The sequence below is a fragment of the Stegodyphus dumicola genome, chromosome 4 (assembly GCF_044657685.1).
Source record: "Stegodyphus dumicola isolate Sdum_Otavi_A_Nest chromosome 4, ASM4465768v1".
NCBI classification, from domain to species: domain Eukaryota; kingdom Metazoa; phylum Arthropoda; class Arachnida; order Araneae; family Eresidae; genus Stegodyphus; species Stegodyphus dumicola.
In genome coordinates, this window is record NC_140771.1 from 64,519,459 (window position 1) to 64,540,741 (window position 21,283).

The 21,283-nt window shown below is 33.8% G+C and overlaps 1 protein-coding gene across 1 annotated transcript in view; it reads right to left on the bottom strand.

The window, feature by feature from the left end:
- Positions 1-21,283, bottom strand: part of LOC118192483 (adhesion molecule nephrin-like) — a 908,686-nt gene that overhangs the window by 131,243 nt on the left and 756,160 nt on the right. Inside the window, exon 9 of the mRNA XM_085815030.1 lies at positions 12,075-12,122. Coding sequence (XP_085671156.1) covers positions 12,075-12,122 — 48 coding nt within the window. The remainder of the gene's footprint in view (positions 1-12,074; positions 12,123-21,283) is intronic.

The following is a 21,283-nucleotide window of genomic DNA, read 5'->3' on the forward strand; positions in this document are numbered from 1 at the left end:
ATAGTTTGTGTGGCGAAAAAAGATGCTACAGTTAGAATGTGTATAGATTTTAGATCATTGAATACTGTAACGAAAACTCCAACATTTCCCATGAAAGACATGCAGGAATTGATTTTTGTAGCGAGTGCAGCAAACTGGCTGACAAGCATCGACCTTCGAAAAGGGTATTGGCAAATCCGAATGGATGAAAAGAGCAAACCTTTGACTGCATTTGCAATGGACGGAGTGTACCAGTGGAGAACAATGCCTTTAGACTTATGAGGAGCCTCGGGGACATTCCAGAAGGAAATGAATTGTGCTTTGAAGAGTCATAGTGATTATGCTCAGGCATATATAGATGATGTGGTGATTTTCTCGAAAACATTTGAGGAACACTTGAAACACATTTCTCTGGTTCTGGAAACTTTAGAAAAATTAGGATTTTCTGTACGTTTGGACAAATGTACTTTTGCAGCTAAAAAAATCAAATATTTGGGGCATATAATTGGAGGAGGCAAGCATGGTCCTGGTGAAGAAAGGGTCAAAGCAATTAGAAAACTCGGCAGGCCAGTCACAAAAAAAGATGTGAGATCGGTTTTAGGATTAATGGGATTTTATCGATCTTATATTCCCAGTTAAGCAGAAATATCGGCACCATTGACAGAGTTGACGAAGAAGAGGCAAGTCAATATTGTTCTATGGGGGGGAGTTGGAACAGAATGCTTTTAACAAATTAAAGGATACTTTGTGCCAAGTGACATTTCTGGCCACACCAAATATGGGAAAGCCATTTCAGATCCATTGTGATACATCCAATTTGGCGGTGGGTTGCTGTTTGACCCAAATAGACGAGAGTGGTAACTATTGTCCTATTGCATTTGCAAGTCAAAAGCTTTCTCAAACTCAGAGGAATTGGGCAAGCATTGAGAGGGAAGCTTGGGCAGTCTTATTTGGCCTGAATAAATTTGATAAATGGATCTGTGGGTCTCAGGTGGAGATTATAACGGATCACAACCCTCTCAGATATTTGAATGAAACTACTCCTCGTAGTTCCAAATTGATGAGGTGGGCTCTGGCATTGCAGAAATGGAACTTGCAGGTTAGTCATAGGCCAGGGATCAAGCACCAAAGTGCAGATGCACTCTCACGTCTGGATCAAATATGATATGAGTAATATAATTTGATTGTTTTTTTCTTTTTCTTTGTTTATTTGTATGATTGTAATGATTTATTGCTTGTTCTGTTTTGTTTTATTTAATACTGTACGAGGTGGTATTGTGTAGAAGTAATGTACAGAAAATTTGCTTGGATATTAATTAATGAAATACGTCCCAAAGAAAGGACAAATTTCATTCTTGGCACGGGCGTGTCATGCACATACTCCGTAAGGGGATGCTACCGACCAAGCTTAGCTGAAGAACAGTTAAGCCAAGCTGAAAGGAGCTGAATAGCTGAAAGGAGAGAGGAGAAAATCTGGTAGCGAGAAGAAGCGTGCTTGATGCGATAAGAACGGCATGCTCGTGTGAAAAAAACAGTTTATCTGAAAGGAGAGTGAAAAATATCTGGCAACGGGAAGAAGAAACGTGCTTGATGCGAGAAGGACGGCATGCTCGTGAGAAAAAATTTGAAAATTAGTTTGGCTGTATTCCGATAGTAGAGTTTGTCTTCTTTTTGCTAAGAACGGAGAGATGCAATGTATTACTTGTGCGTTTGATGTAAATGTGAATAAAAGCAATACTTTGCGAAATGTTAATGTGTATTTACAAATTTAAAATATAGTTTATGTTATTGTTAAACCTGCATAAGTGTCCCAGTTTATTTCCTGCAAATAGAGTTGACAAATAACATTCATAAGTGGATGGAAAACGAACAAAGATGAATTGATCAAAAGGATCGATTATGTATGACACTCGTCTTAAAAGATCTTTTACCATCCGTACCAACCTCTCCCAAAATCCTCCCCACCAGGCAGCGGTTGGAGGATTGGTTGGAGGATTGTCAATTGGAATGATATTATTCGTCATCAACTGTCCGGAATAGTCGGCTCCTATTAACAATCCGATATCTGGTATATCTCTTCCAGAATCACTGATTTTGATTTTATGTTCTCAAAGTGAGGAACATATATGTTTGAGTTTCACTCTAGGAATGTATCCACAAATTTTGTCTTTATCTAAAACCGATAACTCGTATTTGAATTTATTTTCCATTCCTTGTATTTCGATATCAAAAATACCATGGACCTGAGATTCAGTTTCAACTCCACCAAACAAATTGTGGCTCAAAGTCTCTTGATCTAATGGGACTAAATCTAGTCTCTTTATTATGTCTTTCCGTAAGTAAGATCTTTGTGACCCACTGTCACAAAGAGTTCTCACAAGCTCCTTTTTTCCATTATGAACAATCTTCACCATAATAGTTTGGAGAAGAGTTGTTTGCAATTTTTGGTTACACAATAAAGTCTGACTTGTTTCGTTGGCTGCTTTAGGTGCTTCCTTTTTTGAACTTCTAGAACCTTTTAGTTCTCTGCACATCATCGTTAAATGATGTTTGTTGCAAACTAGGCATTTCACAGAACTTTTACACTTTTCGGCAGCATGCCCAATTTTTAGGCAGTTAAAACAAGCTTTTTTCTTTCTTAGTAAATTTTTCTTATTTTCTAATGAAAGGCTGTGCAGCTTAAAGCACTCATAAGAATTATGTGTTTCCTTGTCACACCAAACACGGAAATTAAGCTGTTTCTTCTTTGAATCGCATGCATAAATGCAAGCTGCTGTGGCTGGAACCGAGTCCAATTTGTCTGGAGCAGAAAAACTTGTACGGCCCAACTGAAGATGCTCTTCACTTTCAACTTCAATTCGGAGAAAATGCAATAAATTTTCCAAATTTTCAGTGTGTGCTACACTTTCCCTACGCTGGCGAGATCGCTCCCATGCCCTCAGAATTTCTTCAGGTAGTGAAGACTCTACAAGGGGATACAGCATAGCTGCATAAATCTCACTTTTTACCCCCAACGTCTCCAAAGCTCTGAGTTGCGTCTCCTAACTTATCATATAAGTTTGATAGAGTCATATTTCCTTTTTTGCTAGCTTGAGCCAAAACCAACTTTAATAATTCGCGAACTTAGATTTCTACCAGTAATTCATCTCGTGCAAATCGAGATTTTAGCTGCTTGATAGCTTCTTTATAATTCGCGCCAGAGGGAGGATAACTATCTATGAGCTCTCTCGCTGGAGATCCAACGACCGTTGCCTGCAATAGGTATTGAAATTTGTCATCGTCATCTATATTTACATCTTCGTCGATCTTCTTAAACTGTCCCCAAAATCCTAACCAATTTCGGGTCTCCCCATTGAATTTTTGAAGCTCCAACTTTGGTAATTTAAAGTTCCTTTTCGTGGAATTTGCTAAAATTCCAGGTGTAATTACAGGAGTGGAATTCACCATTTTGTTTTCTACTTTTGTTTTTAAACTGATATATTTATCACGATATGTTTCATTCGTGTCAAAATCAGCTAAATGTTCACTTTCGTTTTGACCTTCCAATAAAAGTTCGGAAATTTGTGACTGAACTTCATCTAATCTGTTGAATTTTCTTTCCAACTGTAAGCTCAATACTTGGAGTTGATTAACTTCCACGTCAGGCTTTAGAATTTCAGCATCTAAAGCATTGGCAGTAATCGTAAACGATTGCCTTAGTCGCTTACGCTTTTTTAATAAAATTTCCATGATTTTAAATTCAATATATCCAATATATTCAAATAATAAAGGATATAATCAAATAAATCATAAACTCAATTGATAAATTCCAATACGAAATCGATGTTTCGTTTTCAACCGTTACTTCGCTTTCTTCAAATAGCCATTCCGTCCTGTCAAAGGACGCCAGTTGTTTGAAATTAGATCAATTTCTTTACTTATTTAATAACTTCGGACGAATGGTAATATATTTAGCAGAGAAAACCTTTTTAATTAACAACGAACTATTTTATTTAGCATTCTAAACATATCAAAAAGAATAACATCCCATGCGTTATCACGCTCAAAGTAATATGTAAACAACATCACTGTTGCCCCCCCCAAAAAGATCTACTTTATAATGAACATATTAAATTATTGTTTATTAACTGAGTTCGTGTACGTTCCTGAACAACTATATAAATATCACAGTATATAAATAGGGCATAAAGCTGGGCATAAAGCTCTACTTATGATGTACAAACGCCGTATTTGTATTATTTACAGCAATATGAATGGTTAAAAATTTTTTTCAGTTAAAATGTGTATTTTAAAATTTAGTTGTAAAAATGTGACCCAAAATTAAAGATATCTCTCGACTTTGCTTTGAAAATGTACTGTTAAAACGCCACCATAAAACAAAATTCACCAGTTACTAATGCAAAAATTTTTATGCTTACATTTTTAACTTATGGAGTTTATTGATTTTTATGAGAATATATTCCTTGGAAAAGTAAATTAATATTACAGAAATTATCATGTTTAAAACCAAGTAAAACGAAAGCAAGATTGATACTAATTATCACATCCTTTTGTTTAAATGACCGTTCTAGTATTTGTAAGATTAAAAATTCGGGGGACTTATTTAAACTTGAATAATGTTTTACTTTAAAAGCTGGATACTCACTCTATTTGATATTAATGGTACAATGCATTTATGAAATGAGATATCTAAATTACGTTCTGTTAATTATACAATAAGGGGGGAAAGAACGAAAAGATTTTGACTTTTGGTTGGCAAAAATCAATGAATCATTCACATTTTTGAATCATTCACAAAGATTTATCTTGTTTTAGTTTATGAACTTCAATTCCAATTCAGTTTTTTCAACGTTTTTAAAATTCTATTAATTTAATTTTTCAGGCTTCGTTACTATCTCTACTGAGAAATGGTACTTACCTTCCAGTTCGCTTTACTTCTTTTTGTTATAAATACAACTATGGCCTTTCCTTCATTGCAGATTTCTCAATAATAAAACAAATAAATTTTTTCTTTACTAATTATGTTTTATTTTGATACTCTACTTCAGTCAGCTTGAGACTGATGTATTTTTGCCTCTAAGTAAAATCCAACATTTAGGCGATGTTAAGCGTATTCAGATCTTTCATGCGTAGAAAGAATTTCACCTTCAGCTAAGCATTATTTCATAAGCTTATGATGGTGTTGAATTCAAATTAAATTTCTTGGTTATAAATTTAGTCTCGCGCTATAATTGGAAAGAAAAATTTGATGGGCAATGTGATTAATTTTTTAAACTAAATAATTTATGTTTCGAATTAGAAAATTTAGCAGTTAAAGTTTCTATCTATTTTACTTAATTCTGATTAATTTAATTTTTGCAGAAATCATTGAATTTTTCTTTGCCGCTATGATTAAGTAAATTGTTGCAATTTAACAGAAAAATATTTAAATTAAATGTTTTTTAACTTTTCTTTATAATTAATTTATTTCAAATATTGCTTGAGTAGAAATAATTTTTTATGGAAGAAGTTAAGAATTATTATTTACTGTTAGCAGATTTTTGGAGTTATTTCCGATTCCTTTTTAAAATTTTTGAAGTGGATGCAGACGAAACATTTAAATAACCTACAAAAAGCAAAGTGAAATTATTTTCCAATTACCTAGTGACAAAGTTGAGATTAGATTTACAAATGCACGATGAAAATGAATTTACTGTACTTTGCACGATGAAAATATATTTAAATGAAAGTATAACGTCACAGTTTTCATCTCTATTTATACTCGTATTAGACGTTCAGCAAGCAACCCCTACTCACTAAGTAATTTATTTCCTTTAATCTCTCTTTATTCGTGCAGGTAACTAGCCCACACGCTAAATGAAAGTTAAGAGTAAAAAAACGAGCTCGGTGACACAAATCTGTTTATCGGATTCCGTTACTATGGTTATAAACTATGATAGAAGCTCAAATGGCAAAAGCTTAGATATATGTGGCCTCAAGATGCTTCAAGACAGAAGAGAAACAAGCCAAAGCAACAGCTTTGTGTTTGGCGTAGATTTTAGTCAAGATTATAGATTTTCCAACTATTTAGTGAAGACTGTAATTTAAATCAAGACAAGATTCTATGCTTTACTCCTGTTATATATGAATGCAACCATGGCTTTATCTTCGCTCCACATTTCTTTGCGCCTGAATGAAGACGACCTGTGCCTGTCGTCCTCGAAATCGATATAATTTTGACTAAAAATCCAGGCCAAACATAAGGCTGTTGCTTTGCCTAATTTTACACTATATCATATCGATAATTTTACACTATATCATATCGATAATTTTACACTATATCATATCGATAATTTTACACTATATCATATCGATAATTCTTTTAAGAGTGGTTTTGTAGATTCTATATACAATTACATATGCAGTGCGTCGTTTAACTACTTTTCTCTAGTCCTCATAATGCAACTGGACACTAAACGAACGTATATATAAGGGTACATAGAGTAAATGAAATAGATATCTTGCAAATATCGTATCGTAATTAAAAAATGCGAAATACTTGTAAATACATTCACTAAAGAAAAATGTATTAGTCTTCAGTACTTTTGTTTTAACTAATAACTACATCACACATAAAGATCGTATTTTTTATTATCATTTTATATCAGATCTTTTAAGGAGGTATGCAGTTTTATAAACAGCAATCTAATTTTTGGTAAAATACCTTTGTTGTATATATTCCATAAAAAGTGAAAGAACAAAGCTTTTTATTTAAAAAAAGTTAACTTGTCTTAAATATCTCAGACAAATAAGATTTTTCTTAAAGTCTTTTCAAAAGCATATATATTTCCACGGCTATTGTTACGCACATCATCGGTTTTGCTAATGTAGTTGGAAGTGTAGGCACACGGAGTATTTTATAAACCACCATAAGAAGGAATCATATACTGAGAGGTCCGGCAATCTTGGCCATTAATGTTTAACTGAATCGTCAGATTCCGAACGGCAGATCCATGGTTGAAGAATGGAATTGTTCAAAAATTCTCGAACGTTCAAGCTCCAGTGTAGTGGTGCGCCGTTCTGCTGGAAAATGAAGTCATCCGAATTGATTTCTAACAATAGGAAAAATCAGTTTTTAGGCATATCCGGATATACGATTCACATAGCAGTGTTCTCTATGAAAAATAAAAGAAGCCATACACCTTAAACATTAACTATTTTCGAGTATCTCACATGCTGTACAATCTGTTGTGGCTCCTCCAACCTTCTATTCTAACATTGCGGTGGCTGACTTTGATGAAAAGAACCCTCGTCGCTAAACACGAAGCATGATAAAAAATTATCATCTTGCGACACATTCTGAAGGATGAATTCACAAAACTCCACACGTCGTTCTTTGTTATCTGTATAAAGAGTTTACTGCAAATTGAATCTTCCATGATTGAAAAAAAAAGAGTCGCCGGAAAACACGCCAGAGAGATGTTGCTAGAATGTCAAGTTCCCACCGGCACGGCGAGTGGATTTCTATGGTCCACGTGTGAAATTCTGAGGGATGAACTCCACATTTTCGTCTGACATGAGGGGACGGCCAGGTGATTTCCTTTGACACAAAAACCCGTGTCTTGGAACTGTTTATACCATCGCCTAAATGCTATGAGCAATAGGTCGTTGAAAACCAGAGTACTGTAGACGAAAATGATGCTGAACATTTGTTACGGACTCGCACGTCTCCAAGCGCAGAACGCAAAACGATTTCTTTTGAGCAGCTGCCATCTAGACAAGCACTGAAGTGGCGAGCGAAGGAAGAGTTTTATCGCCAAGGTCTCCCTACGGAGCTATTTTTATCGCTACCTATCGCTAACTAAATGAAACTCGAGATTTCCCACTATCTAACTGTATAATCTTTTCAATGGCGGCCTTTAGCCATTTATAGCCATTAGCAACTACTAAAGCCGGATCGGTGGTTTGTTTATTATAGAGGCATTTAATAATGCGTCCATAATAAACAGACTTCCATAATAAACACCGTTGCCTCCTGTGAAGAGACGAACAAATTACACGCCTGCGTTCTCCGGGATTCAAACCATGGACCTTCAGTACGGCTGTCGGAGTCACTAACGACTTTTCCGTCTGGGCGGCATTCTACCTATAAATTATCCAATCAAAATGGATTAAATGCTGAATACTTCTGATTTTTTTCTGTATAGGATTCTTTTTGATATACATAGATTGAGCCAGAGTTGAGCCATCGAACTAAGGAAGGCTGTTCTATGAGCCAAGAGAAATGGTTTTTATCCTTCAAAGGTGGCAAGCCTAGGAGGCAAAATACAGAATAGGAAAGCAAAAAGCCGTTTACAAGACGGAGATTTCATTTAATATAAAAAATCTGATGTGTACCCCACATTGCACAAAATATTAAATTATGTGCATTTTTTCCTGCATTTCATTTAAACGTATTAAATTGAATTAAATATGCTTCGAGAACGTATAAACCACAACAGAATAAATACACTCTTTGAAATTCACTATATTGATTTACCATAGCGACACTCTGGCCCTAGGTTACCTTAACTGCGTTACATCTCATTCATCTTATAACTCAGAATGCAAAAAAAAATTATGTCATCTGAAGATTTATCTAATCGTTGCCACATATTCTATTCAAATACTATAATGAATATAAAACGAAGTAAAAAATAAATTAAACAAATAAAAAAGAAACAGTTTTTCACAGACAATTCAGAGCGTTTACCTAATGCGCATGTGCTGCTCGTAAACATTCTTCTCTGCCCGAGACAGACTGGCGACATTATTTGCTGCTAATACGAAAGGCTTATTTCCTCGAATTTCATTAGCGATATATTTTTCATTTAGTTAATTCTGTTCTGAGTTTGCGACAAGGCAAAAAAAAAAAAAAAAAAAAAAAAAAAAAAAAAAAACTTCATTAAAAATTGAAAAATATACAAAAAATAAATAAATAAAACACCAAATACTGTTAAAACAATAAAAAAATTACAATTAAAGTTAGATTTTTTGCCGCAAAAACAATTCGGCCAGCAAGCAGCAAGGCAGATTCTGGGTGCACAAAAGTGAAAATTTAATTTTGGTCCCACTCTGCAAAAAGACACTGAAGATGCAGAAACTGAATTCACTGTTCTGATAAGTTTTCAAACGTAAACAAATATGGCTAATATGGTAAACAAAAATTAGGCTTAGCCGCACTTAAACAATTTTAAAATTTTGATAATTCGACAACTACTGCATGCAGATTAACTAAAGCATAAAAACCTTAACCGGAAGATTAAAAAAATCTGAGTGAGTATATATATATATATATATATTAAACACATAGGTCTTTTTTCGTTTGTTCTTACAACATAACTTTAAATTATATGTATATACGTGTTTTTGATTCCATCGTTTGCAACCAAAATAGCAGGTGCACATCTATAAGTTATCGTAGTCCTATACACAAAATTTCAACATTCTGAGTCTACTCGGTTTTGGGTTATGTGAGATACATACATACGTACGTAAGTACGTACAGCTGCCACGAAAAAACATCTCTTCTGAATACATTTTAAATCAGTTTTATGTTCGTTTGGGGAAAAGAGTCCTTTATTCTGTCCTTACGTGTCCCGCAAAACATCGTTAAATTGCATTCGATACTGGTCAAAATGGATATTTTCATTGAAATATGATACAAGGAATTTTTCATGATTACAATACTTCTTTTACTTCGTACAAGGAAGTAAAAATGGAAGGGTAATATAAAATAGTAGTTTTTCTTCAGTCCTTTGCTTTATAAAGAGAAGACTTTACAATGTTTTAATTTTTCATTCCATATGTCATTTTGGAGAACTTGAGTTAATTAAAAAACCTGCTAACTTAAATTCTACATTTTTCCAGAATTTGTTTACAATTTAATTGTAATTACATTTTAAAACCAACTAAGTTTTCAGATAATTTATTATAGGTGAAACAGATATTCAGAAAGATACCATGTTCTTTAGAACTTCCAAAATCGGCCGTTTCAAACTAAATCAATGACGTTGTAGAGTTTGCTACTGAAGTTCCTTTTGCTATCACTCATAGGCTTCGAAATAAGACCGCTAAGTTCTAAAATGACCATTTAAGGGTGCTGTGGTCGGTCTCATATGATATATCATAGTCATTTTACACACAACGTTTACAACTCTAGTTTTCAGCGCTTACAATTATTTCGGTGCTTAAGGATTTTAATATGTATCTAATATGTATCTATCTATATATTATCTATATATATAATATATATAGATAATATATATATATATCGTTACGTTTTTTTTATTCTTCTGACACCAGTAGTTTCGTTATTTTTTTTTCTGTCACGTTCGTACGGGGTTCGTATGGATTTGGAGTGAATAATGACGAAACTACTTGATGAAGTATCGAAACACACTTTATTAGCCAATATTAATCAGGACAGTTCCAATAACACTTTTTACAGTCGTCGAAGATCTACTATGAACACGCTGGAACAATCAGCGACACAGACTTCACACTGTCAGGCATTTAACGGTGGAGACAGCTTCACTGCAAAGCTCCCGACTCTGCTCGGTCGATCTCGGAACTTCACGTACTCTCGAGACTCTCCACGCTACAACTCGCGATGTACTCGATGACAGACGAGCACAGCTAGCAACTCTTCGGTTCAGTCGTTCCCGGAGCTCAACACGCTCTCTCGACAATGCACTAACCGTGATACACTACGAGACTATTGCGGTGCACTCGTCGACCCAGTCGGCATGCGCTGCCCGGCTGTCAACTGGATCCACTCCACAGCGACTGACTCGCTAGACGAGACACACACTCGATGAGAGACACACACACACACACACTAACTGACTGCGGACCAGCAGGGTTTATACAGCTTTCGGCTTGTGTTCGAGAACTTTCTGGGCTAAACCGGTAAGAATTCGTTCCAGAAGGTTCCCCATCCGTCCATGGAATATCGCCAATTTTGTCGCCAAATATCGCCAAATGAACGATTTCTCGCCAAATGTGGCTACTCTGCCTTCCTTTGTCATTTTTATGGCAACCCTAAAACTGCTTTGCGGGGAAGCCATCTCACCGTGCCTGGACATTTCGTAACAATATATATATATATATATATATATATAAAATAGAAATAAAATTATAATTCACTTCCTAGAATCAAGAAACTTTTAAATATAAAACTCTTAGACAAAATTTAGTTTCTTGCGAAAAAAGTGTGTAAAACTTAAATATACATTAATCTGTGTTTAAGTTAAAATTTCATTTACTATAATTAATTGATCTGAGCCTAGAGTTCATCAGGGGAATGGCCGATGCCAGGTCAATTTAGTTTCATTAAACGACAAAAATTGTGTTTAAATTTGAACAAACTACAGCAAACATTTTGAACAATAACAGCATTCATTTTTAAGAAATGTTTTAACTTTAACAATAGTCCTTTTAATCCTAATATTAATTTGGCTGCTTCGCCTTCAAGAAACTATACTGAGCTACTTACGTTATTATTTTATCTTCAACGATGCGTACTGCTGTACAGCCGTTTTCAAATCACTATTTAAAATTACTGAAACAAAGGAGCCGAGGTGATAATTACTCAGCTGCTGAATACACAACCACTTTTTCTTCGTTGTCTTGCCTATTCAAGATTGTTCTCATCGCTTTACTGCTTTCATCACACAACACTATGTAGGCTATAAGTTCCCCATAATTTTAATGTATCTTTTTTGTTTAAAGATACATTAAAATTATGGGGAACTTATAGCCTACATAGTGTTGTGTGAAACCAAGAACAGATGTCTTAAGATATATCAGAAGATTGCAAAAAATAAAAGCAATAAAGTGATGTTGTGACTGTCAAGATAGTTGTGCAAATTAATTTTAATTTTGGTAGAGACATAGTTATTTCAGTTTACTGAAAGTTTAACTACAATGCGTATACATATTTTTATAATTTCACATTTTATAATGCAATGAGATAGCACATGCATGGTTATAGAAAACATTTCAGTCATGACACAGAACTTTGATAATACAAATACAGTAAACTATTGAACGTATGGTAGAGTAGAAAAACTTACCTTTTGATGATCGAGAAGCATTTGCCTTCGATTTTTCAGACTTGCAAGCTGAAAGATAAAATGAGGGATAAATCGTAGAAGAGATACAAAAAAGACCATAAAATTCGGAACCATAAAAATTTCGATTCACTGTTTCGAAAGTAAGTCATAAAATAAATAAGAGATAGCAATCTGTAGAAATCAACTGAAGTTTTATGTGCAACAGATATCATCTCTGGGCATATAACAAAGTACAATGAAAGCACGCACTTAAGTTTCATGTGTTGGAAAAACGCATGAAACTTATGTATGAATTATATACTATGACTTGATAGGTAGAAGTTTTAATAAAGTAATTAACATTTTGGTGACATATTAACTAGTCGTTCTTTTCTCAATACTTATAAGTAGTTTACAAGGATAAAATCATTAAAACGTTGGTACGATGCTTTTTATAACAAATACACAAACTGAAGTAAAATCAGTTAAATTGAAAGAGCTGAAAATTAGAGATTTGAGCAGTTATATTTTAAATACTGTGCTATAATTTTCAGTTTGAAATAACATTTCCAGTGCAATTAAACATTCAGTTACATACAAAATAATCATTATACTTTTAATTTACTTATTTGACGTTCTAGTCCTACACCACCAATGGTTGAATGCTTAAGATGGCTGAAACCGGAGGTTTGACCTGGATCTGATTCCAGAAGAACAACACTTTCATGGTTAGCTTCGTATTTTTCTTCCTATGCAAGGTAAATACGAGCAAGTTTATCTTAGAAAATCCACCACGAAGGCATTCCTAAACTGAGACAAATGGCTTTCATGGTTTTGGCATTTTCAAATAACGTAATCTAACTAATAGTCATACTTTGATGATTACTGAAAGTTAGGGGATTAACAGTGAAAAAAAAATTATTATTATTATTTATGGTAGTGATTTCCAAATTTTGAAATTTATTTTAAGCTTAATTTGTTGATAATAAAGTTCTGAGATTAGTTGCTTTCAGGCCTTATAATCTAACACCTGCTTAAAAGTGTTTGGATTTATTATTTTGTTTTAAGGTTATTAAATTATATATTTACAAAAAACAACAGTATTTAAGCTTTTGATGATCATGAAAGAGCTCAACTTGCATTCCAGTTACTCACCGCAGTGGGCGCAAACGAAACTATCTCGTATTACAGATTTATGATTGACCGATATCGTGCGTACCTGGGAAGAAAGAATTGCTGAATTTCACAATCGCCGATGGGTTGAAAATGATGATGTTATTAAACAAATAATAATTTTTTTCTTCAAAATGCTTAAATATGCTTAAAATGCTTATATTACTTAAATTTGGATTTTAGACGCAAGTAAAATTGACTCTCTTAAAATTATTTTGAGTCATTCTTTTGTTTAATGTTATCAAAATTACATTTAACAGAAAAATAGTAATTGCTAATATTTCTGTGAATCTGACCTCAAAGTTGTGAAAGTTTTGTATATAATTTGTATAACGAGCATTTTACTAAATAAATATTTTCCCCTACAAAAGCAAAGTAAATTTTTTGCAAAACCATTCTATCGCTAGCATTGAAATTACTCCTGGTCGTTTCATATATTTTAAAATTTTTGGTTACATTAAATCACTACTTTGAGATCATACATTATGTGCGGCGCCAAGACAATAATGGTTCTATAGGTTCAGAGAATGAATTATGTAATATTTGTAATCATTTACTATTTATAACGAACAAATAATTATAACTATTCATTGTTAAAATGTATAAGAGGCTCTATATTTCTGCCCCATATTCTCGGCAAGTAGATTCGAAAGAGGTGAAACTACTATCTTATTAAACTACTATATTACATATGATTAAGTTTTGTGGAGCGATAAATGCAAACAGTCTCTCATCAGGATTCGATCCGTAGATCCGTCCTACGTCTCTGGACGTGCTAAATTCTTCCATGGCAGAATTTGATAATTCTTGAAATTTTAGGTTGAAGTGATTGTTGTTAAACATAAAAAGATTTACTGACATTAAAACTTTGCCGTTAGGCTACAATAGCTTTTATAAAATTCTCTGACTTATTTGTATAATTTTTATAACTGCGAGTGCATACCCAGTTCCAGAGATGACGAGTTATTTTGCTCTGAATTTTAGTTCGGGTATTGCTGTAGAGAACATCAGCAAATGTAGAACATGAAGGATAAACATCAGCTGCGCCCTCGTCGGGATTAGAATCATAGATCTCTGTAGTCTAAAGGGGTGTAATAAACACTTACGAGAGCACCCAAATGGAAAGAAATAGTTCTTTTTATTCTCTTCCCACGTAAACGCAGACTGGGGGAAATATCAATGACTAGTCTATCACCAGTAATCTAATATTCACCACCTCAAAGTATTGAGGAGTCAGCCATAGTCTTTTAAAGACATACTATAAAACAATAAATGATTTTTTAATTGGTAATGCAGCATCGACCTGGAAACCTTATATGAATAGCACTAAGAAAAAGAAGCTTTCGAAAATCCGAAGAAAATGACACTACTGACAAGTAAAGGCTATAGAACCTCCCCAACATTGGCAATGCTCAAGCTGGCTGGAATTTTGTCGGTCTACATAAAACTCTAAAAAAAGGCAATCAACGGCAAGATATAATTTTCTCAAAGAATCATTTATCGGCTCAGACTATGATACCAAAGTCAATATCCATAGCATCTATCAGATGTAAGACTGGAGAGATTTAACCATAAAATGCAGAAGTGTTGTATTTAACAAATATCTATATAGCTGGATCCGAAATAGGCCCAGACACACTCTGTGTTATTCAAAATAATCAGACAGTATACAATTGGAGTGATGATTACGGTCTACTTACTCTTATTTCAGTTAGAGTTGATGGCTATTAATCTAGCAGCTAAATGGGCACTAGCACATCGAACACAAACCATAATTTACTCTAAAATTTTTTTTTAACATTTTGGCAATAACAGGTACTAAAAGCAAAACCAGAATTGCGCATGACATCCGCCATCTCATTACACATAGCAAAGTAAAAGTATGCGGACATGGGGTTAAAGGCCCACGTCGGGGGGGGGCAAGCTACAATAGCAGATCCTAGTACACATATCTACATTCCAGATCCAGTCTCCCACCTCTATAACGAGACCAATGTTCTGGCCATATCATAATGGCAAGAGAAGTGGGACAACGCGGGCGTAGGTCGAGTGATCAACAAATATTTTCTGTAGGTCTCCACTGCAATCAAAACTAATTGCAGCTATGCTACACTGGTCATTGTCCTCCCCTGCATATCTACACATGCTTGTCAAAAGAGAAACGGACGTGTGCTGCAGTGGTATAGAGCAACCTCAGCCACCACCTACATGACTGTCACATGGCGACAAGACTACATCTGTCAAAACCATTTTGACAAAATGAATGAAAATGGTGCGAATTAAAAACATTTTAATAACTGTAACACCTAGTACCACAATTCCGAGTTCTACTCAAAACTCATATGTAAAGACAAAAATTCCAATTTTTGTCTTCTGGAACTACAACCATTAAAACATCATTATAAATATATGTAAAATTCTGTATTCAGGATTTATAAAATTCCAATGTCTATAGGTTTCATTTCCATGTAACGTATGAGGAACTGAATCTGCAAACTATCATTGTAATTCTACTGATGCACAGAAATAAATGTCCGATTGTCCAGATTGCCGACTCTTCCTTTAGGCTGTGGTTGGCTGGGTTAATAGATAACTTTTGCCTAGCTAGACACAATGGCTTGAAGCAAAATAGCATGTGAAGCGTAAATTCAGCGGTGAAAAAAATGGAAGTGGTAACGAATTTTTAGGCTACATTGAAGAGACTTTTAGATATTTTCGTGCGAGAATCGGGCCCTTGCCAGAATTCGAACATATTATCAACTTTCAGATTTACCACCAGGAAAACATGCATTAGCCTGAAACATATATTGGCAGTAGATATGGGTGTTAAAAATCAAATACGATGAAACTGGTAAGAAGATAAAATACAACGCAAGATTAGTAGCCAAAGGATTCACTCAAAAATATGGCAATGATTATGACGAAATATTTTGACCAGTTGTTAAGCATACTACAATAAGAGTTTTTTTTAGCCCGGGCAGCACATAACAATGCAAAAAGTCATCAACTGGATGTTAGAACAGCATTTCTGCAAGGCAAGTTAAGTAAAGAAATATACATGGAACAACCAGAAGGATTCGTAGTTCCGGAAGATAAAAATAAAATTTGTGAATTAAAGAAGGCAGTTTATGATCTCAAACAAGCAGCTAGGTGCTGAAACACAGAAACTGAAAATACATTGAAGAATATTTGGCTCAATCAAAGCAAAGCAGTATCATGCCTTTTCACAAAAGGAGATTGCGATAAAAGAATTAAGCAATTGTGTGGATTATGATATTCTAATAAGTTCTAAAGAAGAAGGACGAATTCATCAAGTAATTAACGATTTAAAGAGACGTTATCAAGTAACACATCTAGGTGAAGCTAAATATTTCTTAGGCATTGAAATAAATGGAAGTGAAGAGGGAAGTTATCTCTTATCTCAGAAAAATAAAATAAATCAGCTTGTCAACCAATTCAACTTCAGAAGCAAAACCTACTAACACGCTAATGGAAACAAATAATTATAGTATAAATAAGGAAAAAAATCTTCTACCTTCAAATAAATTTCGCCAAACCATTGGAAGTCTTTTATACATATCGGGTATCACAAAACCAGATATCACAGCTTCAACTCACATACTTAGCAACTTAGCATATGTAATTATCCACGTCAAAAAGGCTGGTATGCTGTAAAAAGAGTCATTTGTTATTTGAATACAAAAACATCTATCTCTACATATTTCATCGAATGAAGAACTTAGTCTTATACTTTATTCAGATGCTGATTGGGGACAAGATATTATTGACAGAAAATCCACATCAGGAAGTGTAATCGTATTGGGCAGAACTTGTATTTCGTGGATTTCAAGAAAATAAACATGCATCTCTTTATCCTCATCAGAAACTGAATATATTGCTCTCTGACGAGCTACATAAGAATTAAAGTGGCTGTTAAAAGAACAGAAGATTTAAATCTACCACAGACTTTACTGATAAACGTTTTTGAAGATAATCAGTCAAAAATAAAACTTGTAGAAACTGAAACGCGTTCTGTTTGCGTACAAAATATATTGACACAAAGCTTCATCATATACGAGATTTGCATAAAAGAATTATAAAATTGTCTTATCTTTCAACAGAGAAAATGATTGCTGATATCATGACTAAACCTATTTTTAAAGCTAAACTTCAGTTTTGCTGGAATTAGTTAAAACTGGTACGAGTTCCATTAGTAAAATAGGGGTAATAGAATCTTATTCTGAAATTCAGAATCTTATTCTGAAAGACAACGAATTTTTTATACAGGTTTTTCAATGCACTTGCCCAAACAAGGAGTGGGTATACAAATACTGTACAAATTAATTCCAGATAAAGTGTCCGCTTCACTTTTAAGTAAAGTCTTGAGTTTCACCCTATAATACTGTAAATTGTCATAAAAGTAGCAGTAGCTCAGTTTACAGCACAGCATGATCAACATGTTCTTTGAAGTTTAGTTCATTACCTAGAATGACACCAATATTCTTCGTTAAATTCACAGTTGGGAGGTTTTGATTGTGGATCCGTATGTGATGGGTGACCGGTTGGTTATCTTACATCTTCTAAAAGGGATGACATGACATTTATGGTGTAATATTTGAAAATTCGTTAATCTGTCTTTCTGTTCGTCGACTTGTCTTTCATTTAGTTGCAGCTAAAATAAAATTTATATCAATCAAAGTTGTTATTTTTTATACTCAATATAAAGAATACTGTCTGAAACTTCAGTAATTTCGAATAATTTTATTTACAACTACTGTGTAGGGTCCAAGTGGGTTAACTTCTGTTTGGATACAGGAGTAGCAGGAAACTACACAGAAGAGGGGTTCAATCCCTTTATTAACTCATTAAAATTTACACTGCGTCGACGCTAACAAACTTCGCCTCTACGTGGGCTGTACTGAAAAGCAGCTAATTGAAAATTAAAAGTTGAAATGTTTAACAAGTCCTAAACTAACCTACGAGGCTCAGCGAGATCCCGAACTTCAACCCCCTTCTAAGCTAGTGGCAGTAAGGCAATGCAATTAAGCCACTTGAAAGGGCAATAAGCAAACGTACCCACGGCGGAGACAGCAGACAGCCCAACTCTGTAACTTCTCTTCTAAAAAACTCGGTATTTAAACTTTTCCTCCTCAAGGTAGGCCCACCAGCGGCCGAGCGGTAAAGTCGCTGAACACTGGTAGTTTGGTCCGAGGTTCGAATCCCGCGAGCGGGCTGACTGCATGGGTGTTTTCGTGGTTTTTCCCATGTGTAACGTGTATATGAGCCAGTTAGCCTTAGAAAGTCCTCCACGAAGGCATCCCTCCCCTTAGGCAGATAGCCCTAGTGAGCTTTGTCATAAATAAATACACCCTACCACTTCCTCAAGGTAGGATTCTTCCACGCGCGCTACCAAATTGAACTATTCTGGCACTAACTATTAGGGTAATGAAGACTTATAGGAAAATCTGAACTAAAATTTAAATTATTAGCTAAAATAAATATAAATCCCTACAACTGAATGTACGAATTCGAAGTTTACAAGTTCCTTCGAGTTCATAGTAGTTAACATGTGAACATAGGCATATGTCTTATGAACATAGGCATATGTTATGTAAATTTACATTAAAATTTCCGAAAAATTACGAACTGCTATTTCGTAATTCGAACTGCCATCATATTTCTTTTAACAAAACTAAACTTTCAATAATGATATTTGCAAACTAAACTTTCAGTAATGATATTTTCAGTAACCTGTTGGAATTCACATTTTGACATTCTAGCTACCTAAAAGCATTATACCGAAAATCAAGGTTATTTTAAAAGAGGCATTCTAATATAATATGAGGATCTAGGGACAACATTCCATTACATTGCTACACTTGTGCCTACATGTTTACATGTACATTTAGATTACATCCACATGGTATGAAAAACAGCGGTATAATCAGAAAATTTATGGCATGAAAGCACTGTATTCTTTGACATTTATTGCCTTTTTAAAACACGAATAAAAATGTTTACCACAAAAAAACTTAAGCTTATCATATTAAAAAAGCTTAGGTATCTAAAAATACTTCAGTATTAATTTTTAATCAGATTCATATTCAGCGTTGCCTTAAAAATATATTTTCCTTTCAGCTCTTCCTTTTTCCTTTTTTATGGATCACAGTTACCTAAATTTAAAGAATTTAATTAAAATTCACACTTTCCTTTAAACATGTTATGTATAAAATCTTATACCATCCATGTATATGTAAATGAAACAGAAAAGCTTATTTTCACCGAAATGAGTTCTTTGTTGATTTTTGACTTAAGGTTATCTAAAAAGCATTAATTCTTTGTTAGCCTTCGAATAGTTTTTACAGCATATTGTTATCTGTTTTTTGGGTAATACAAAATGTAATTTCAATGAGAAATGAAATTCTAACGAATCTCGAATTTGAAAGGGGGGAAATTGAATATTTTTTTAAACCCATATTATTTACAAATTTAATCGCAATACAAGCCAAAGTGCCGATTGTTTCCTCATTACGATTTTAGTTACATGCATTTTCATAAATAATGGATTGTAAAAACTTCTGTTGGCCCCGCAAGCTGGAATAATTTTGGTTTAATTGATACCAGGTTTTGTTAACATATTTATTATTGGAATTTTTGAGTACTTTCATAAATCAATTTCATCTCTAGATGAACTAGATATCACGTTTAGTAAAATAGTGATTTAAATTGCATTTAAGAAGAGTTACGACGCAATTGCTCTTCACAAGCCTTTTGAAATATATCTAATTCTCGATTAATTGCAAACAAATAAACTCGGTTGCGAATTAGCTGCACCTTAAGAAACAAAATTTCTGAGAGGAATATGAAAACGTAAAGAAAATGCCTGGATTATAGCAGTAGAGTAGATGAAATGCAGTATTTTTAAGATTTTTCTCTCTTCTTATCATGTGCCTTTATGGTGAGATTGGAAGCACGTCTGTCTAGCAAACGGAAGGTCCGGAGTTACGATTCCGGCGAGATCACTGCATATTTTTCACATCTCCTACTTTGAAGTACATAATTGCATATTTGTTAATTGTTTTTCTTTCCAAAAATACTTAATTGTACAAGACGTAATATGGAATATATAAATATTTTTACATCATGCATTAAAATAAATTGCGAAATCATAAAAATAAATTAAGCGTATAGGCTGTTTTACGTATCTTCTGTTTTATGTTGACTCCTATTAAAATTCAAGATTAATATAAACAAAAAAGAATAAAAATCTGAAAGGGTTCAAATTTTAATGGTCTCCCAAAAGGATTTGTTAAGATTTTCTAAAGCTCCTGCTGAGCTCACCGTTTATTAGTCACAGTTATTATATTCCACTCACTCCTTCTAACCCATTTATTTTGTCTTTTTTGCTCTATTATTAAGCATTGTTGTCTTCATAGCAATATACAATTCAACAGAAAAATTACAAAAAATTTAAAAGCAGCATAGCAGCACATGTTTAGGATTCACGATGCAGTGTTAAATGTTTATATATACGTTTCCATTTTTTCCAACCTTTTGTCAATTCATGATATCAATGTTCAGTTTTCTAACTAAGATGTCTTGCAAAACTCTTTTGTTTTTGCATTTATATTATTAATATTTTATCGGTTAACTTTATTTTTAAAATATCACGGTTTTCGCACTTACGCAACATAAATTAAATTCAAGAGAAAGGTCACCAGATATTTAACAAAATTCATACATTTAGAATTTTCGACAGACAGTCTCGCGCGCTGGCGATAACAATGTTTGTTATCGTACAGTGTTGTCACAGCTCGCTTTCAAATCGTTGAGTTTGTTAATCAAAAATAAATTACAAAAGTCTTACAAAATATGAAAAGGTAATAAAACAAATTTGAAACTCAAATTTCCGACTTCCAGGTGCATATGATCCTACAGATTATTACATTATTCAAAATTTGATGGCTCTAGATACCGTTGTTTTTTACTTCCTTGTACGAGGTAAAGAAAGTGTTGCAAAAGCGAAAAATTTCAGGTATCATATTTCATCAAAAATA